We start from the raw sequence: 18019 nt of genomic DNA, 5'->3' as shown, positions 1-18019 counted from the left end.
TTTATTGGCTTTATAAGTTTCAAAGACGTTATTATCAATAATGCATTTGGTTCTGAGATGATTGTTTTTCAAAATCCGAAACAGATCTTGTACAGTTGTATCGTCTGCTAAATTTATCAGTGTCACTAGATTCAAAATAATAACAATTGGATCGTTAGTTATTTTTAACCGAACACAGTCACCCTGTTCACTATTTTAGCGTGAATTTAGAAATGAATTGGGAGATTTTTAACACACAATATGTTTTATGAAAGGAAGTGACATTTTCCAGTCTAAAGTTATTTTTCTAAGAATAATAGATCAATGAGAAGAGAGAGATGGCCTCGCCTAGAGATTCTCCTGCTTCAGAAGTGCCTTCAGAAAATGTGCTAGGAACATTATCCATTAGAGACAAATCTCTTTTAAAAAGAAACATTAACAGACATCATAATAACAACCTGAGGTGAGGGTTTATTAAATATTAAAATTATACATAATTAATAAAATATTGAGGGGCTATTGTAATCATGGAATATTCCAAGTTCTTTAATTTAGCAAGTTCAATTTCTGCAATTAAAATTGTGTAAATGATTTTTTCTTTACACATATTCAGTAAAAATACAAATTAATTAATATAAAATTAATTAAACTTTCATCTTGAGTCTTGATTAAAGGGGCTTCAGTATAGTAAGCGGCCACCACCACAATATATCACATCAGGTAACCAAATTATCGATTATAAATACCTCAACTATTGAATACAAAACATTTTAATTATAGTTATTTACAATTCATTATTTCTAGCTTTTTTGTAATGTATTGAATAATTCAAACAAAATAAAATTATTTGTATGGTAGGCCTATTTGAGTAAAGGCTGCACATACAATGGCGATGACCATGTGTTATTTGTGTCACAAGCTGTCAGACATGTTTATCCTTCAAAATAGAAAAAAAGGAACAAAGCAAGCATTTAGATGTTGCACTACTTTGTTAGGCTACATTAATAAATACACATAGATTAGATACGGTAGTTTTTTACTCATCATTAAATTATTATTTTTCGAGATATAAAAACAGTTGGATTATACCTTTGACTGTCCAGACATTCAAAGACTAGACTGTAATTTTAGAATATTGATGATTCAGTTGTTGTGGTGGCCGTTGGTTATACTCCAGCCTTAAAGGTTACAAAATATTTTTAAATTCATAACCCAATATCTGATGCAGTTACATTTCCTTTAACCATCTCTTTGAAAATTAGTTTGGATTGCCTTCATTTGCTTTATTATTGATCTCTGCTTTCTGTTGGTATCATACAGTAATTCTTTATTAACCTCATACAAAATCTTGTTTGCTGTTCATTAACACTCCGAAAGACGTGTTCATTAACACATATAAGAAAGTATGCCAATCTACTCAGAAGAATGAGCTGTGTAGTATGAAATTAATTAAAATTTTATTTACCAAAAGTCAAACCTTTGTTTTTAAAGATAGGCCACACTTTTTTTAATCAAAAATATATACAGAATCATATTTACAAAAAAAAGACTATATACAAGACAGAGGTCACAAAAGTATAGTAGTGTTTACTCAGACTCATCTTCAGCATCAGTTTTTTTCTGACCCACCTTTGCATCCTTCTAGAAGTGCTGAAGCCGTAAGACACAAATTTTTACTAGAGGCGGAAACTTGCGATCCATTTTGTATAACAACAAAAGATAACAATGATAAAACAACCAAACCAGTAACAGTTGCCGTCTTAAACATCTCACACAAATAGTTGTCAGATTTGAGCGGCCAGTAGAAGAAAAAATATTTATATATATATGATATAAAAGGAATTTGCATTAATATAAAGGATAGGTCTAGTATGTTCTTACAAAAATGTTATAACTGTTAATCTGAATCAAGCGACAACTATTGGAACTAAGACCAAATAATAGATGATATTTAATGCGTTGCAGATTACAACTCTGCCAGTTCATATGCAGTTATTAAATGAGTCACAAATTACGCCTTTGGCAGTTTGAAGGTTAAACAAGTTTTTTAATTGTTTTGCTACATTTGAATAATTTAAGAAATGTTTATTGTGTCAATCCATCAACGATGTGGCTTTCTTCCTTCAAAACAAAATGTTTTTGGGGGCAAAACATGAAAAAAATGTGTAAGTGAAGTTTTAATAACTTCTTATTATAAATTAAGATTATTATTTACTATAGCAGCATTATGTCTAAGGATCTAAAACCACTTTTTAGGGGCACTGGCATGCAAATTAATTATTAACATGTTCACAATGTATGTTATATCCCAAATATCCCATTGATCTTAATGTACCGGGGCCAATAGTGTTGTTTTAAGTGGATTTTTGTAATTTTTAATTTTTGAATTCATTCAATAATTTCATAGACTTAAATTTTTGACATAGAACCAGACAATGATCAATTATATACTTATCTGATTTGTGATTTTTGGACAGACATATCTCATTGGAAAAGGTAAAAGTATACAGGAATGTTCAAATCTTTGCAAAAAACTATATGTTTTAGATTCATTTTATAGGAGGCTAGTATTTATTTAAACACATTTAGGTAAGTTATTTTAGTATGAGACCATGCTAAAATTGCCTATATAATTTTTAAAGTATTTAAGTAGGCTGAAATACATAACATATTGGCGTCAAGAACAGATGATATTTTCAGACTTGTCTCTAGGCCACTATGATCACTAATATCAACAGGAACTACACAGGTACTACTCAACTCGAGTGGAATATTGGTAAAAGTGTTATCGAGGCAGGAATTAAAACGAGTAGGCTTATTATTAAGATATTTACAATCAAACTGCCTAAATGGTATTTACAATCATACCAAAGGCCATACATACCATACCATGTAGCTTTACATGGTTACTAATAACTTGTGATAAAAAACAAGTTAAATAATAAATATAGTACAATTTGAGACGGTTTTTGAACCTTTAGCATCTACATACATTTATTTTTAACTTTTCAATAATGTATAGTCAAAAAACCATTTAATGTCTTAGATTTGTGTAATGTTAATGAAATGCACTGAAGTTCACAGCTTGGTGCTACGAGGGAATAAACCTTTTGTAATAATCCTCTTCTTCAGATGTCAAAACATAAGACTTAAGGTTAAGCATAATACGGCTTCTTGTACTTCGACACCCATATCCATGTTGGAGGAGTAGTTCCAGATCCAGTCATTACAGCCAAGACGTAATTTGATTCACCTTTTTCTTTACAAGTTGGTTAATGGTCTCAATAACTTCTGAACTACCTTGCTGTCCCAAGGGATATGCAGTCTAGGAAACAATCTCTGTGTAACATAGCTATGGTAGGAAGGCTTGATTCAATTGAATTTTGAGTTTAGCTCCAGTTCACCTTCCTTTTATTGCAGTGTCTGGTATCTGACGCTGTCTCTTGACTCCTGGAATCTGGTTTTTCTAGAATTTTTCCGGTAGTTTATCTGGAAATTCCTGGAATTTCTTTGAATTTCTTTAAACGAACATAACTCCAGATTCCAGGAGTCAAGTATGAGACAGCTTCAGATACCAGATGCTGCAATAAAAGGAAGGTGAACTGGAGCTAAACTCAAAATTCAATCTCCGTGTATTGTACATGTTATGCTGCTTCTGCCACGTGATCCAGTGTGGTTGCAGAATAGTGCTCCACATGTCCGCAGTGGGCTACCATTGGCTATAGTGATCTGATATCATTCCAGCATAATCAATAGGTCTTCTATAGGTCCAATATAAAACACCTATGGTTTTTAAAATATATTTTTTAATTTGATTTCAGGCAGCAGTTAAAGAAAAATTAGTTTCCACAGACAAGTAGTTTTGTTGGATTATTTCCAGTAGCATTATATCAGTTTTTTAATTATATTTTTTATAGTAATTGGTAGTTTGTTAAAATGGTTACAGTATGATAAGTTTCTTTTACACTTTTGCAGCTATAATTTTCTACATACATTTGTTCCTTAGCTGTCACAATTTTAGCAACATTTATGTATTTAATAACATAATAGTTATTAATATTTACATTATTACATATTTTAATAACACAATAATTTTTCCTGAATATGCTCTTAACAATTTGTGGGGTGAAATTATAGATGGAGTGTAATTCACAACTGAGTAAATAACGTTAATTTGTGACCACTTGTGTTATTGCAATTATATACAACAATTACTAGTATAAAAAAAATTAAATGCTTGCAAATATAACATCTAACCAAGCCTAAAGGTAATTCAAACATTATCCACACTGATTTCTTAAGTGTATGTACTTGTTTCGTAAGACTTTGCTGGAGACTTAGTTGTTATTTATGCTTCACCTTTATTCTTTCATTACTCAGTTACCAAAAGTCCTTGTCTGTTCCAGCTGTGAAGAATATAAACATATGAATAACTGACATGGGCATGAACATTAAATTAAAACTAAATAATAAATAATTAAATTTACTAGCCTATCATAAAAGTCGCAAAGAAATCATTGGAATTCAGCACAAAGTTTAAAAACCATGACACATTTCAGAGCCAATATCATTTTAGCTGGCAGTTGGATTTGGATGTTAATGTAAATTTTATTTGCACACATTACTTTAATGACACTTTCATTTTGATGTTAGTGACTTTGAACTGATGCCACTTGTGTAAACTTGACCATTTAAAATTCTTTGATTGCACAGACAAATTTAAAGAATTTAGTTTTATGTCAGCAGTTAAGGCTTCAGAAAGTTTTGAAATTGTTTCAAGCACAAAATGATGTTGTTTTAGTGCTGGATACGTGCCTGTCCACGAGGAAGATCTTCACAAGACTGGCCTGAGGGGACGAAAGACATACTTGTTTTGGACTGTTGTAGCTGTAATATGTGTTCTAGCATTAGCCAATTTAATTTTATTACTGATCATGTTAAGTGTGCTGAGAATTGGGCTGGGAATGGAAAGTTTAGAAATAATACCTGACCAATCCCTAGTAAAATTGTACGGGAAAACCGATTTGGGGCAGATATACAAACGAGACGGCCTGATCGAGGGATACAGAGACAAACCATTGGTAATAACCGCAGATAAAAGTCAATTACTATTAGATATCGTTTCTGTAGAACGAGAATCTCGTAAAAGAGTCATGACTCTAGAAGAGGACCAAGTGCTCTTTGATAGAGTTCAGTCATTCCAAGTCAAAGACCCGAAGAGTGGTAAGGAAATATTCTCGACGAAAAATCCTAATTTTGGGCTTCCGAACGGTGTGCGACACCTGCACGTGGATTACGCTACCACTCCCAGAGTGACCAGTGCTGTCGATGAAAATTTGGTGCTGAGATCCGACTCATACATTCGGTTCAAAGGAAATGAAGGAACGAGGATGGAGGGGAAGAACATTCTGTGGTCGGCGGACCAGTTTTTGTTTCTAAAAAGTGTTAACGGAAGTATAATTTTAAATGGTACCAAAGGAGTGTCCATCGATATGAGTCAAATGCCACAAGCTCCCAGTGGAACCTCGGGTTCTCCGTTTATCAGTCAGTTCAAGGTGTGTGTCTGCATGCCCTCAGGGAAATTGTTCAGGGTGGCAGTGCACGCTGGTCAAAGCTCACACACTGCCTGTATGAGGACCAACATGGCCCAACACATCGACCCATGCAAACTATCCTAATAAATATCTTTTAAAATAAGTCATTGAAAAGTTCATATCAAAATATTAATGTTAATGTGGAAGAGTTAAAGGTATCTGCGAATTAATATTCCTAGTAGTAGTCTATTACGCTTGTTCAGAGTTTTTTTTTTTATTCCAATTACTAATTTTATACCGTCTCTTGAGTATTAATAACATATGTTGAATATCAAAGTCTGACTTCCAGGCACAAAAGACATGTTATAGTGGAAAATCCTATTAAAAATCGGCTCTTTCATAAGCTGATATTGACCATAAATCCGCTTTCTGTAAAAACCCTTAAGTTGTTGACACATTTTGTTTCCTCAGGTCCCACTTAAGGCCAAACTGGTGGGTGCATTACTATGTTGTTGTTTTACTTACTGTGTTAAGTAATACATAAGGAGACATATCAGTAATAAGCTACGTAATTAAGAGGGCATACAGGGTAGCTGTCTGCTGTATACCTGAGGCTTAAATCTGTGTTATAAGTCCAAAAATATTTCACTTTAAAAACTTAGTTTTTAATCTTTGAATTCTAATAAACAGTTTAACATAGGAAGATCGGTATTAAATATAAATTATAAGCCATTAATATCAACAGATATTCAATTATTTAACAATTCATTAGACACTGAAATTGAACTTTCTGAAGTGCAATATTTTTTGACTTAGACAGATTTTTATTTATAACCTGTTATAACCGTGTTCATATGCACAGCCAGCAGCTAAACTCGTATCCTCTTAGTATTTAGATAAACTGGTTTATTTTCAGTTTTTTGTACATTAATGTATTATTAGCTTAACCCTCTCCCAGTTGATTTACTGCAAAGCGCTTTTGGTCCAATCGTGGTTAAACCAATTCATTCGTTGGATATATATTCGCGTTTTGTAGGTTTACCCAGTCCATTGGAACAAAACTTGTACGTAATTGTGAATGTTATTTACAGCACTGTTAAAGTACAACAAGAAACACGGTTTTTAGTGCTATGTACCCTGTCAAAAACTTAGAGTACAAATACACAGACAGCGAAATTATCAGTTCCTATGGGATAAAATACACAGATCACGTCATGTAGCATTGTAATCTGTGTATTTTGTTTCACAGTTACGCGTTATTTCACTGTCTGTGTGTTTTTACCCCTCACTGGGAGAAGGTTAATAAAAAAATATATTTATTTGTCTTGATAAAATCTAGTCACTGTCACAAAGTATTTTTAAAGTATTGAAATAAACTAATGTACTGTTTTCTTTTTCACTAAACCCTTTTCTTTGTTTTTAGTGATTGTTTTGTATCAATGAAAAACGGCAAATGTCTGAAAAAATCCTGTTTCCTTCTAAACCCTTTTCTTTGAGAATCAATTCAACCAGTTTGCCAATGAATTTGCCAACATCCTGGAGATAATAATTTACAATTTGCTCTTCTGTTTCAGTGAAAATAAATTGAGTTACCTCGTAAGGGAATTGATTGGTGTTGCTAAGTATACAACTAATTGGTGTTGTTTTGCTCAAATTTAGAATATAATTAGTGAGTAGGCTTGTCAAGTTCTAGTCAATCAGCAAATTGTAGAGTAGGTTTGTGTGTGTGTGTGACGGATTACTGCCCCACTTCTGTTGATATTAATTAAGTCAATGATGTTATATATACATACTGTAGTACTTGTAAATAATTAATAGGTATAGGCCAAATGGTTGTTCTGTATTAGGTTAGAATAGTAATTCTAAATTAGGCCTACAGTATGGTTTATGAAAATATATTGATTTTATATGATTGTGTTTTATTTTTTACCTAACATTGGTTACACAGGGAATACAAAAATGCCAATGGTGCAGTTATAACAAGATTTTAATGTCAAGCGTGGCTTTTGCTTAGATGGGTGACCACTGAACGATCCTGTTCTTGCAAGCAGTCCGCCTGCCTGGTCATTGGTGTTTTGGAAGTCGCCTTTAAGCCATTGGTCCCTAGGTTGTCAGAGATAGCTTCTTAGCCCTAACTTCGCCTGGCAAAACAAGATATTTTTAACCTTTAGCTCTTTTTCTTATACAAGGCAGTTTCAACACTATAAGTAGCACAAAAATTACTGTAGCGGCACAGTGTTTTAGGTCAACCATTCATACATTTTTTTTAACCTTATTACAAATAAAAACTTTACTCCAAATGTAACATATTACACATCATTCTATTCATAAAAGAACACAGAAATATTTTGGAATGAATTTCTAATTTTGAGCCGCTTACTACCATTGATGATTCTTCAAGAACTATGTAAATGCATAGTCAATCATTTTAATATATATCTTGTTCTATACATAACATGTAGTCATGTAAATTTAATGTATAAATACAGTTTATACATTAAATTCTTAATTCTATACTGATTTCAGAAATATAGTTGTTACGGTTTAAAATTATATTCATACATAGATGTATGTAAAAAATGGAAACTCCTCTCCTTCCTGAATTGAATATCATACTTTAAGTGTATAAAGAAACAAATACAATATACAGGGTGTTTTAGGAGGTTGTTTCACTGCACAACCTTATTCCTCTCATGAAAATAATGAAAAAAGTTCATATAAATGTGGGTCTGGAAATTTTTTGTTGGCAAGTTATACAGGTTCAAAGATTTCAGCTCCGTCGGTGAAAATAACTCACATTGAAATTTTTATAGGGTGTTAATTGAGTTTGTTATTTAGGTAATTTTTATGTAAAATTTGCTGAAAAATCTTTAAAATCCGTCCCAGAACTCAATCTCCAATAATTTAAGAGAAAATCGGGGTAAAGTAAAGCAAAAAAAGGTTAGAGTCGAAAACACACTTTTTAACATTTGGACTACAATAATAACTCCGTTAAATTGCCTATAAACAATGAAAAATGTTTAATAAAATGTGTAGATAAGTTTATTCTCAAAAACATAATGTAAATAGTCAATAAAAACGGTATAGTTTTCTTTTAAATCCAATTTTACAAAGGAACACGCAAAACTAAAAAGTATGAAAACCATGAATTGCCAAATCGGAATTGGAATAAACAAAACTCAAATGGATAAAAGACTACCAGGTGTTCCGTAAATTTCAACATTAAAAAAAACAGTCACTATTTTAAAAAAAATTGAGATAAGTGAATTCTGTTTTCACCGATGAGATCCTTTTAACAAGACCTTTAAAATTATGTATGATTAGCCATATGCTTACATTAAAAAAATTTAGAATTGACTCTTAATTTTGGAACACCTGTAAATAGATTTTGATGAACATATTTTCAATGGACTCTCCATGTTTTACGGGGGGGAAAGCATTTTGTTTTATGTCAATAGACCAATCTTGTTATCCCACTATACATACTGCCTCACCCAGTACAACTACATTATTTACAGAGATAACTAATTGAGTGATGTATATATTATTGCATTGGAATGATATTAGAGTAAATAATTTCTGAGATGTGAAAGTAAATAACTTATATTGCAGCATCTGGTATCTGACACTGTCTGAGACTTGACTCCTGGAATCTGGAGTCATGTTCGTCTGAAGAGATCCAAAGAAAGTCGACTATGAGGAAGCTCATAACGAACATTTACATTGTTTCGATATCAGCGACTCCTATAAATAGGTGAAGTGGTAGTCTCATTGTCTCATCAGGTACACAATTGAGTGCACAAACATGACTCCAGATTCCAGGAGTCAAGTCTGAGTTAGCGTCAGATACCAGATGCTGCAATAAAAGGAAGGTGAACTGGAGCTAAACTCAAAATTCAATTAAATCAACCCTTCCTACCATAGCTACGTTAAGTGTAAATAACATATTAAAATAGACTTGTACTACATTTTGGGATGACAATTTACAGTTATTTATAAATTAGAGAAAAATTACAATGAATATGGTGGAGACACTCACTTTTACATTATTAAAAAAATGTTTTGCTAAATTTACAATTTTTGAACTTGTAAAACCGGGCAGTAAATTCTAAAACATAACATTCCAAAAACTGCAACTTATAATGTTCGTTTTTATTTTATACTAACAAATGCTTGTTTTGTACATAAATATTTATATTTATGTAAAAATTAAAACTTATATTTGAAAGTAATATTATTGTAAAATAGCATTCTATTGTCTGCAAAATAATTTGTTTGAAAGATTATATAAATAAAATTTACGTATAAACATAAAAAGTAATCTTTTTTATATTTGAGTCTTTTAGGTTTTTAACAATTTGTGTAAAATTATTTCCACATAATATTTACAACTTATTGTTATTAGAAACATAATAAACAATTGTCCAATAATATTGGCAAGACCTATTTTTGGCTTGAAAAGCTGAAGCAGTTTTAAGTTTTACTATCGCGCCATTTATGTTTCAAACAATAAAAAGTTCTAAAACATAAATAAAATAGCTTAAAGTAGTTGGTGACAAGATTGTCACAGTCGCGTTATTTTAATAAAAAACTACACATGTGGTTTTTATTTTCAAAATTACCCCATATAAATATGCGTGTTTTGAATAACACCACTTTTCTAACTTCAAACATTACACACATTTATGTATACCAAGAATTTAGGTGTTGGATGAGGAGAAAAATATCAGTACAAATCTGTAAGATCAGTTTAATTTAAAAGACAAATATAAAGTTATAAATCATCACAAAACATTAAGAATACTGATTCTTAGTGATTAAAATTGGCCGGTGATAATAGTGAGGATGCTGATGTCTACTGAAAAATCATATCAAAGTAATCACACTTAAAATATTAATATCATTAGTTATCCGTGGTCTCCATCGCCTCTTCCCCTCCCGTACCCTCTGCGTCCATGTCCTCATTTTCTCCTTCCTTTTCAACAGGTTTCTCAAACGCCTTATCCAGAGGTGTCACTTCCACACCGTCCCACACTGTTGTCTGGGTGATGAGTCCTGTTAAAACAAAGTGCCAGTTATTTCAGAAACTAGTTAAAACCATCAATACTCTTATAATACTTTACCTAAAAGTACTGAGTCATGAATCAAATTCCGGAATTAGTAATAAAAATCATATTTTACAATGAATTTGAACAAAACTATCCGCTTTCTTTCAGGTACCTGAAATTTCAGATAAGTTAAAACATCATAAAGAATATTTAAAGATGTTCTAACACGTTTCACGTTATTATTTCTAATTAATAATGTTATGGATATTCTGGTATATCTTGCTACAAATCATAAATTTGAGTGAATTAAATTACAAAAATAAAAATGTTTACAAATTAAGTCTCTCAGAGCATTATTAAACATTCAATATTTGTATGAGGTTTACTGTTAATAAATTCAAAACTTGTCTCAAGCCATAGAGACATCACATTCAACATTAACTTGCTGAAAATTAAAATAACATTATATGATGTCTAACTACCGTTATCACAACAATAAGTGCTTTTCCCAACTCTGGTTTAGTTAATTTTGCAATACACTTTAGTAGTTCTGGATAATGATCCAGTGTGAAATCATCACCACTACCTGAGGTTCACAGTGTTATCCGAAAGAATCGTACAAACTAAGAGTAAAATATAAAATGTTAATCCATTAAATTCCAGATGTCATCCTAGTGTTCAGGTGAATTTCAATACTTTGGTCTACTGTAAAATTAATACCTGGAGCCCAGAAGAATAATAATACATTTTCACTATTGTGTCGAAAAAGAAAAACAACGTCTAGTGATCCTTTTTTTAAATAAAATCTGAAAATCACATGATTGGTTGGGTATCAAGATTGCATTGGCAATATGGTAATCAACATAAAACAATGCGGGAAATCATTTGACCTCACTCATTTCTGACAAATAATTTAGAGGAAAGCATTTCAATTAATAGCTAGCAAAAGCAGCCTAAGGTGATTTGAGAGTACGCACCGGAATGTCCGTCCAAGACAGTTTTGAATCCTCCGTGGGCCATGATCCGGATCAGTGTCTGAGCGGTGAGACACACTTGGTCTTGCTGTTCCAGAGTCATCGTCTGGTGTACTCTATAAGTGACTCCGTTATCTATACGATCAGTTATGCCTAAAAAAAACATGTTAGTGACATTACAAAAGTATTTAAAGTGAAATTAAATTCTCAACTATTTCATAATTTATTGTTAACTATGTACGATGTAGTATTGAAACCTAGGGTACGTTTTGTTCCTCAAAAACTACTAGCTGTTCATCCACATGATCAAATTAAAAATGAGGGATTAACTTCATACTTGCTGAGCCAGGCAGAAATAGACCAGAAGCAAGCAGTTGCAGGACTCTTCTATAGGCTACGTTGATGGGCAAAGCTTGTCTGCTCGGATTGTTCATTATTGCACTGTGAGCCTACAAACAAAGAACATCAATCACTTGTTAATTATAAATAACTCTGTATTTTCTCTGATTGAAAACTCTGATGGATTACAACGAATAAACTGATACAACAGAGAATCAAAAGACCTAACAAAATTTAACGAAACTTAAAACAGCATTTCTTTACAGAGTTACTAGCAACTTTGCTGTTGTTTGATCTTTTGACTCTTGAGCTTAATAGGGTTCTTTCTTGAAAACAATAGGACCTAATGATCAAATTTAAAGTCCAAAGAACTTCTTTATCGAGAGTTATCACACTGATGGACTGACAAAAATGATATTTTTTAGAAGAATTTATCAGGTCTTTATTAACAAAATCAGTACATTGAACAAATTAAAATTGCTTTAAACATGTTTTCACTAAAAATAAGTATTTAGGAAATATTTAAATTCCATAAATATTGAATAAATAGTAATCAGTAACCAATTAATAGGACAAGATTTAACTAGAGACATCTCAATTTACCAATAAAAAATGTAGTAAACTCTTAAGTTCCATCACAAATTTTTTAGTTGAAAATTGTTCTTTACATATATATATATATTATATATATATATATATATTATAAAATATCATTTAAAAATATATATATATATATATAAAAAAAATATATTACTTGAAAACGTAAGACATACAAATAGTGATATCAAAAACTAATATAACAGTTAAGTCCACAAAGTAAGTTTTGTTTGTATTTTTTGCAGTTTTAGTGTTGCTATCACAGTGTAACATGTGTTCAGTATCAAACCTAATCATTACAAAGCAGCTAACACCATATTTGGCTACTTGTTTTTCATTTTGGCCAAATCAAATGAAAATCCTGCCTTATGTGAGATTAGAATAACACAATCTATGCATACAATAACAATGACAGCTTCCCTGGCAGTACAGTGACTGAATCAAATGGAATGAAGATGCATGTTGTAACAAGCAACAGAAAGAAATCAAACAAATCTTAACAAATTTAAAAAATGTGTGCACAATGCTTGGAACAAAAATATTTTCTGTTATGTGTGGGGAAAAATAACACGAATGTTTATTGTGAAATGCTTGGAAAAATGCAAAACATCATAAGCGTCATGGGATGCTTACCACTGCCTCCATGATGACAAGACTCATCTTCACGCATTTCAAATTACTCAACAAATTTTTAGAGACTTTTGCTGAGAACCGTAATCCACCCTCCGTAAAATACAAATCTTGCTACTTGTAACTACTTTATTTTCATGTACCCAGAAATTTAACCTTGCTGACAGATTGTTTTATGATGTCAATGAACTCGTTACCTCTTCTTTTAAAGTTCAGAGAGCACTTTTTTATGATGGGGAAAATACAAACATTGGCATCTTACAACTGATGACTGTTAGTCATAAAAGAATAGTTATTGGGATTCTTTAATAAATATTGTTTTTCGTAATATGTATTTATTTTCTTTGACTAGTAAAACAGATCTTACTCTCTGGATATATCTCATACACTCTCTTTCCACTTACTCCAACATATAATGAGGAAATTATAACACTCTGATTGGATATTATAGACGAGTGAATGGGAAGAGAATCCATATCTCAAAATCTGAACGAACAACAATGCTATATAATTCCAATAGGATATCATGTCTTAGATTCTTATCCATACGTAGCCTACAATACAGAACGAGACCTAAACCAACTGTAAATCTCTATCAAATGTACATTTATACTAGCTTAGGCCCATTCAAACACACCAGCATTAAAAAATAATTTTGGAAATAGGCAACTAACCAACAGGTCTAGCATCCACGGAGTGAGAGGCTCTAAGCTGTCGAATCTGGTCTTGAGGTCGCGCAGCAGGCGGATTAACACCTTGACGGAGGAATGATGGGCGTTCTCCTCGAACCACCGACTGTGCCTGATGGCTGCGAGGTGGCTCTGGAGGGTCTTGTAGTCCATGTGGATCTCAGGGTCCAGCTTGCGCAGGTTGTACTGGACTGTGGCCACCAACACGCGCACGGCTGCCTCGGAGCTGCTGATCTCGAAGAAGCCTCTATCATTTGTACAGAGAGCTAACACTGAACAAGCAGAGGTACACTTACAAACAGCACTTCAACTACATTATGATCTAAAGCATTTGTTCTAGCATAGTCTTAAAGCTTGAAAGATTTTTCATGAAAATCTATACAAATCACATACATAATAGTTTGGGAGTAAATACAATACACAACTAACAGTAAATCATGAATTGCTTAAAGACCTAACCCCCTCACAAGGTGGGGCCCTTGTTTCTTACATCCTAATTTGTGATTCAATAATTAGTATTGATAACATGTATACATTTCTAAAAGGAAACAAATGATATTTTGTAATATTACATTTATGGATGTTCTTTGGCTCTTAACACTATTTTATTCATAACGTCCCCTTATCAGAGTAAGAGTTAATTGTCCACACTACATTTTTTTTTAAATATATCATTGCTAAGAAAATCCAATGTAAGTTAACAACTTTTTTGTAAGTGATGAAATTATGAAAAAGTACAAAACAACACATACACACACATATATTTCCAATGAAAAAACCAAAATTACTTAAAATTTTAGTTTTACCTAATCATGACTCATTCACCACAATTCATACGAGTACAGAAGTGTCCAGTGAGCAGCTGGACATCCAACAAACATTAGCTCTCGACTAGTATTGTGCTTTAAATTTCAACCAATAATACACTACCTTCATTCGCATTTGTCTTTTTTAGGTCCTCCAATATCCTATTTCCCAGGGCTCCAACGCACATCTTGGTCGGCAGAGTTTTCAGGATGACAACAATATCCGCAACATTATGTCCCGTCAGCATGGTTCCTTTTTTAAACGATCCAACCTGACGAGCTTCCTCTACTTGCTGCAACATTGACCACATTAACCAAGCATTTATAATATCCAAATTTGTCCATTATTATTTCTATTTCTCCTATAAATACATATTGTGATAATTGCTAAATAATAAACTAAACGAGTATAAAGCAATTAAACTACCTATTTCAAAGTGTATAAATCTTTTTTTAACTTACACAGGCATCAAAGTTCCCTGGTGCGACAACCAAATTATCAAAAGCCGTCTGCACCATTGTGACTAGATTTAACACTGCTGCCTGCTCTTGTGGCGTTGGCGTCAGGTCAGTGTTACGTTTAAGCAGAGCCTAAAAAAAAAGGAAAAGAAGAATAAAAACAATGTTTGCTTTTTGACAATCCTGAAAATATAACACAGTACTTATTATTTAAAAATGATAATTTGGAGCATGTACATAAAATAAAATTAAATATGCCTTCATTAAAGAGGTGGAGTTAGGGCTGTAAAGACCTCTCTACCACTCACCTTCATATTGTATACAGTAAATTTACAATAATTGAATACAGACATATGTAAAACTGTTAACATACTTATACTTTATAATAAAATCTAAACAAAATTGCTTAATTCACATAAAATAACCCAAGAACTTAAAAATATAAATCTTAATGAAAGATAAAGAAAAGAAGCTAACAATGTCAAAGAGAAAATAAAAAGAACAATAACACGTTCAATCCCTCCAAACACACTGTCTGACCTCACACACACTGCAAGCATCACCGCCCGTCACTCCCTCCCCCCACAGCAACAAGTCCCTAAACCACACACGACCCATGATACTTCTAATATCATCAGGGAGAGCATTCTAAAGGCAACAAGCCTGAACAACAGTTCAACAAAAATTGAAATGTTAAAATTTAAAAACTAGAATCGCAGTAAAACCCCGTTAACCAAACTCAGTTCAACCAAAACCCAGGTCAAACTAAAATATTCCATGAATGATACTATGTATATTAACACTTTGAGTGCTAAGCGCTTTGGAGGGGGTGATGCTATCAGTGCAAAATATTTGTGACATATCACCTATCTCAGTATCAAGAATTCTTTTTTTGTTTGTGTAGTGTTCCGCTAAATAATTCATACCTTTAAAAAAATAAACGTAATGAGATTGTTTTAAATGATGTAACAAGAAAAGCATGTATAACTTACAATATTTATTGAAATGATAAAACGTGTTAAAAATTTTTAAATACATAACAAATTTAACATTTTTTTCATCTTTTTACTATTCCTTACATACATAGGAACAAACATACCAAGTTTCAAATGAGTAATTATCCGTAATACAGAGTTTTTATTTTTCTTATACGTTAGTGCAAAATGTTGAAAATTTGCTCACATATAAGTCGTCTCTCATATTGGCAAATAGCATTTATCAGCTGTAACAAATCAAATCAGGGTGGATAATCTATTTTTATTTATTTTATTATGTATAATATGAGATTAAGTACAATACCATTTATCAACATTAACAGAATAATAAATATTTGAAAAAACCGATCCGGTAGGCTTTTGGCATTTCTCAGAAACACAGACCGATGTAATCGGTTCTTGGCTATCAAAGTGATAATAACCAAGCAAAATAGTTTTTTTTAACATCAGAACACAGCACCTACCCTCCACCTCTTGGCAAAGAGTGGGAGTATGCATGACACATTGCTGAGCGACTGGCTGGGCAAATAACGTGATAATTCACCCTCCCCAACTCAACTCACACCTCCCCTATTAGTCATCTCTCTCATTCCTACCATCATTTCCAAAGTATAACTTACAGAAATCATTTGTACATAAGTCATTTCTCTTATACACCCATTTTAATAAGTTATTATTCAGGGTTTTAATATGTTGCAACCTGTAAAGCCCAGTGCAGCCAGTAGTATGTACAATATTCAAACTATAATGTAGAACTCGCACTTTAAAAATCTAACCAAATCATTAATGCTAATACAATAGTCGATTATATATAAATTAAATATCTACTATTGTTCATAAAATTACTACAGTTAATACCCTAAGTGGCAGTAACTGAAAAGTACTTCATTCTTTATTTTTCATACACAGAATGATTCTAGATTATTGTAAAACATTGTTTTGCCTAATCTTCCAGTAGAAAGAATTATTGCCTAGTAAATCTAGTAAATTGATTACAGGAAATATAAATTAAAATTTAATGTCTAGAAAGTAATCAGAAGTATACAGAAAGTATTGAAATTTAAAGTACATACTTAGTTAGGCCTAATTAAAAATTTGATCTTGGCATTCATTTCTGAAAAATATGATTAAAGACAACAGAGATACTGTGTTAATGGTTAGATAGTACTATAATATAGATTATAATTATTAATTAAAGAATCCCTTAAATTAAAAACTAACTAAATAGATAAACTGTTCCTATTTATTACTGAATGCAATGATTTGTTACTTTGTCTTACTTGGTTTTAGGGACAAAGTAATCAAACTACTGTACATTTTGTATACAAGATTAAACACGTTACCTGAGTGAAAGCTTCTTCTGAACCAGCCGGAAGAGGCTTTACCCGAGGAAAGGCCTGCTCACAGAGTGCCATGTCAAATGGATGCCTCGGTACAAATGATGGAGGAAAGTTTTTCTTCGGGAAAAAACGGCATCCTCATTCCACCTCCTCGCCCCATCATGAATCCACCTCGACCTCCTCTTCCACCACCACCACGAGCCATCTTCTTATCTACAATGTGCCAGAACAGGAAAAGATCAGCTTTAATAAAGTGAAGACAAATTTAATAGTTCTTATACTAAATGTGTTTCTGGTAAACAGCAGACTTACAAGGATATATATATATATATATTGAATGGCACTTTACTAGATTAAAGGTTATATACCTTACATCCAGCTTATGTAACAAACATCAAATTGGTATGATTTGTAATTCCATAAAGCTAGTGTAGCAAATAATTATAGTTTTATTCCTACCATTACATGAGTAAAAACACCAAACAGCTCTTTTATTTTTATTACTGTATAAAGTTATTGTGATTAACCCTAGATCTGTGCAATGTTTTAAATGTTGAAAATTGTCATCCCATTTTGAGCACTTTGCAAGATTTTTTTTATTGCCAAAACGTTACAAGCTTTCTAATTGT

General features: G+C 32.2%; 2 protein-coding genes across 2 annotated transcripts; one reads left to right on the top strand and one right to left on the bottom strand.

The window, feature by feature from the left end:
* Window positions 1-81: 81 nt before the first annotated feature.
* On the top strand, window positions 82-7002 carry LOC124372527 (beta-sarcoglycan-like). Its single transcript, XM_046830926.1, has 2 exons — window positions 82-442; window positions 4781-7002. The coding sequence occupies exons 1-2, from the start codon at window positions 318-320 to the stop codon at window positions 5655-5657; spliced, it is 1002 nt and encodes a 333-aa protein (XP_046686882.1). The 5' UTR covers window positions 82-317; the 3' UTR covers window positions 5658-7002.
* A 3247-nt stretch (window positions 7003-10249) lies between these two features.
* LOC124372525 (interleukin enhancer-binding factor 2 homolog) lies at window positions 10250-17595 on the bottom strand. Its single transcript, XM_046830923.1, is given in 8 exon segments — window positions 10250-10568; window positions 11539-11688; window positions 11873-11984; window positions 13776-14062; window positions 14721-14889; window positions 15059-15187; window positions 17394-17498; window positions 17500-17595. Coding segments are annotated over 8 exon segments (1200 nt in total). The 3' UTR covers window positions 10250-10416.
* Between the last annotated feature and the right edge of the window lie 424 nt (window positions 17596-18019).

The sequence above is a fragment of the Homalodisca vitripennis genome, unplaced genomic scaffold, assembly GCF_021130785.1.
Source record: "Homalodisca vitripennis isolate AUS2020 unplaced genomic scaffold, UT_GWSS_2.1 ScUCBcl_3435;HRSCAF=8975, whole genome shotgun sequence".
Classification (NCBI taxonomy): domain Eukaryota; kingdom Metazoa; phylum Arthropoda; class Insecta; order Hemiptera; family Cicadellidae; genus Homalodisca; species Homalodisca vitripennis.
Note: the sequence above shows the minus strand (reverse complement) of the source record. Positions and strands in the feature narration are given on the sequence as shown.

Excerpts from the sequence above, each read along its gene's own strand:
- LOC124372527 (XM_046830926.1), top strand. The coding sequence starts at position 318 with ATGGCCTCGCCTAGAGATTCTCCTGCTTCAGAAGTGCCTTCAGAAAAT. Across the intron at positions 443-4,780 it reads CATCATAATAACAACCTGAG|TGCTGGATACGTGCCTGTCC; the intron begins GTGAGGGTTTAT and ends ATGTTGTTTTAG.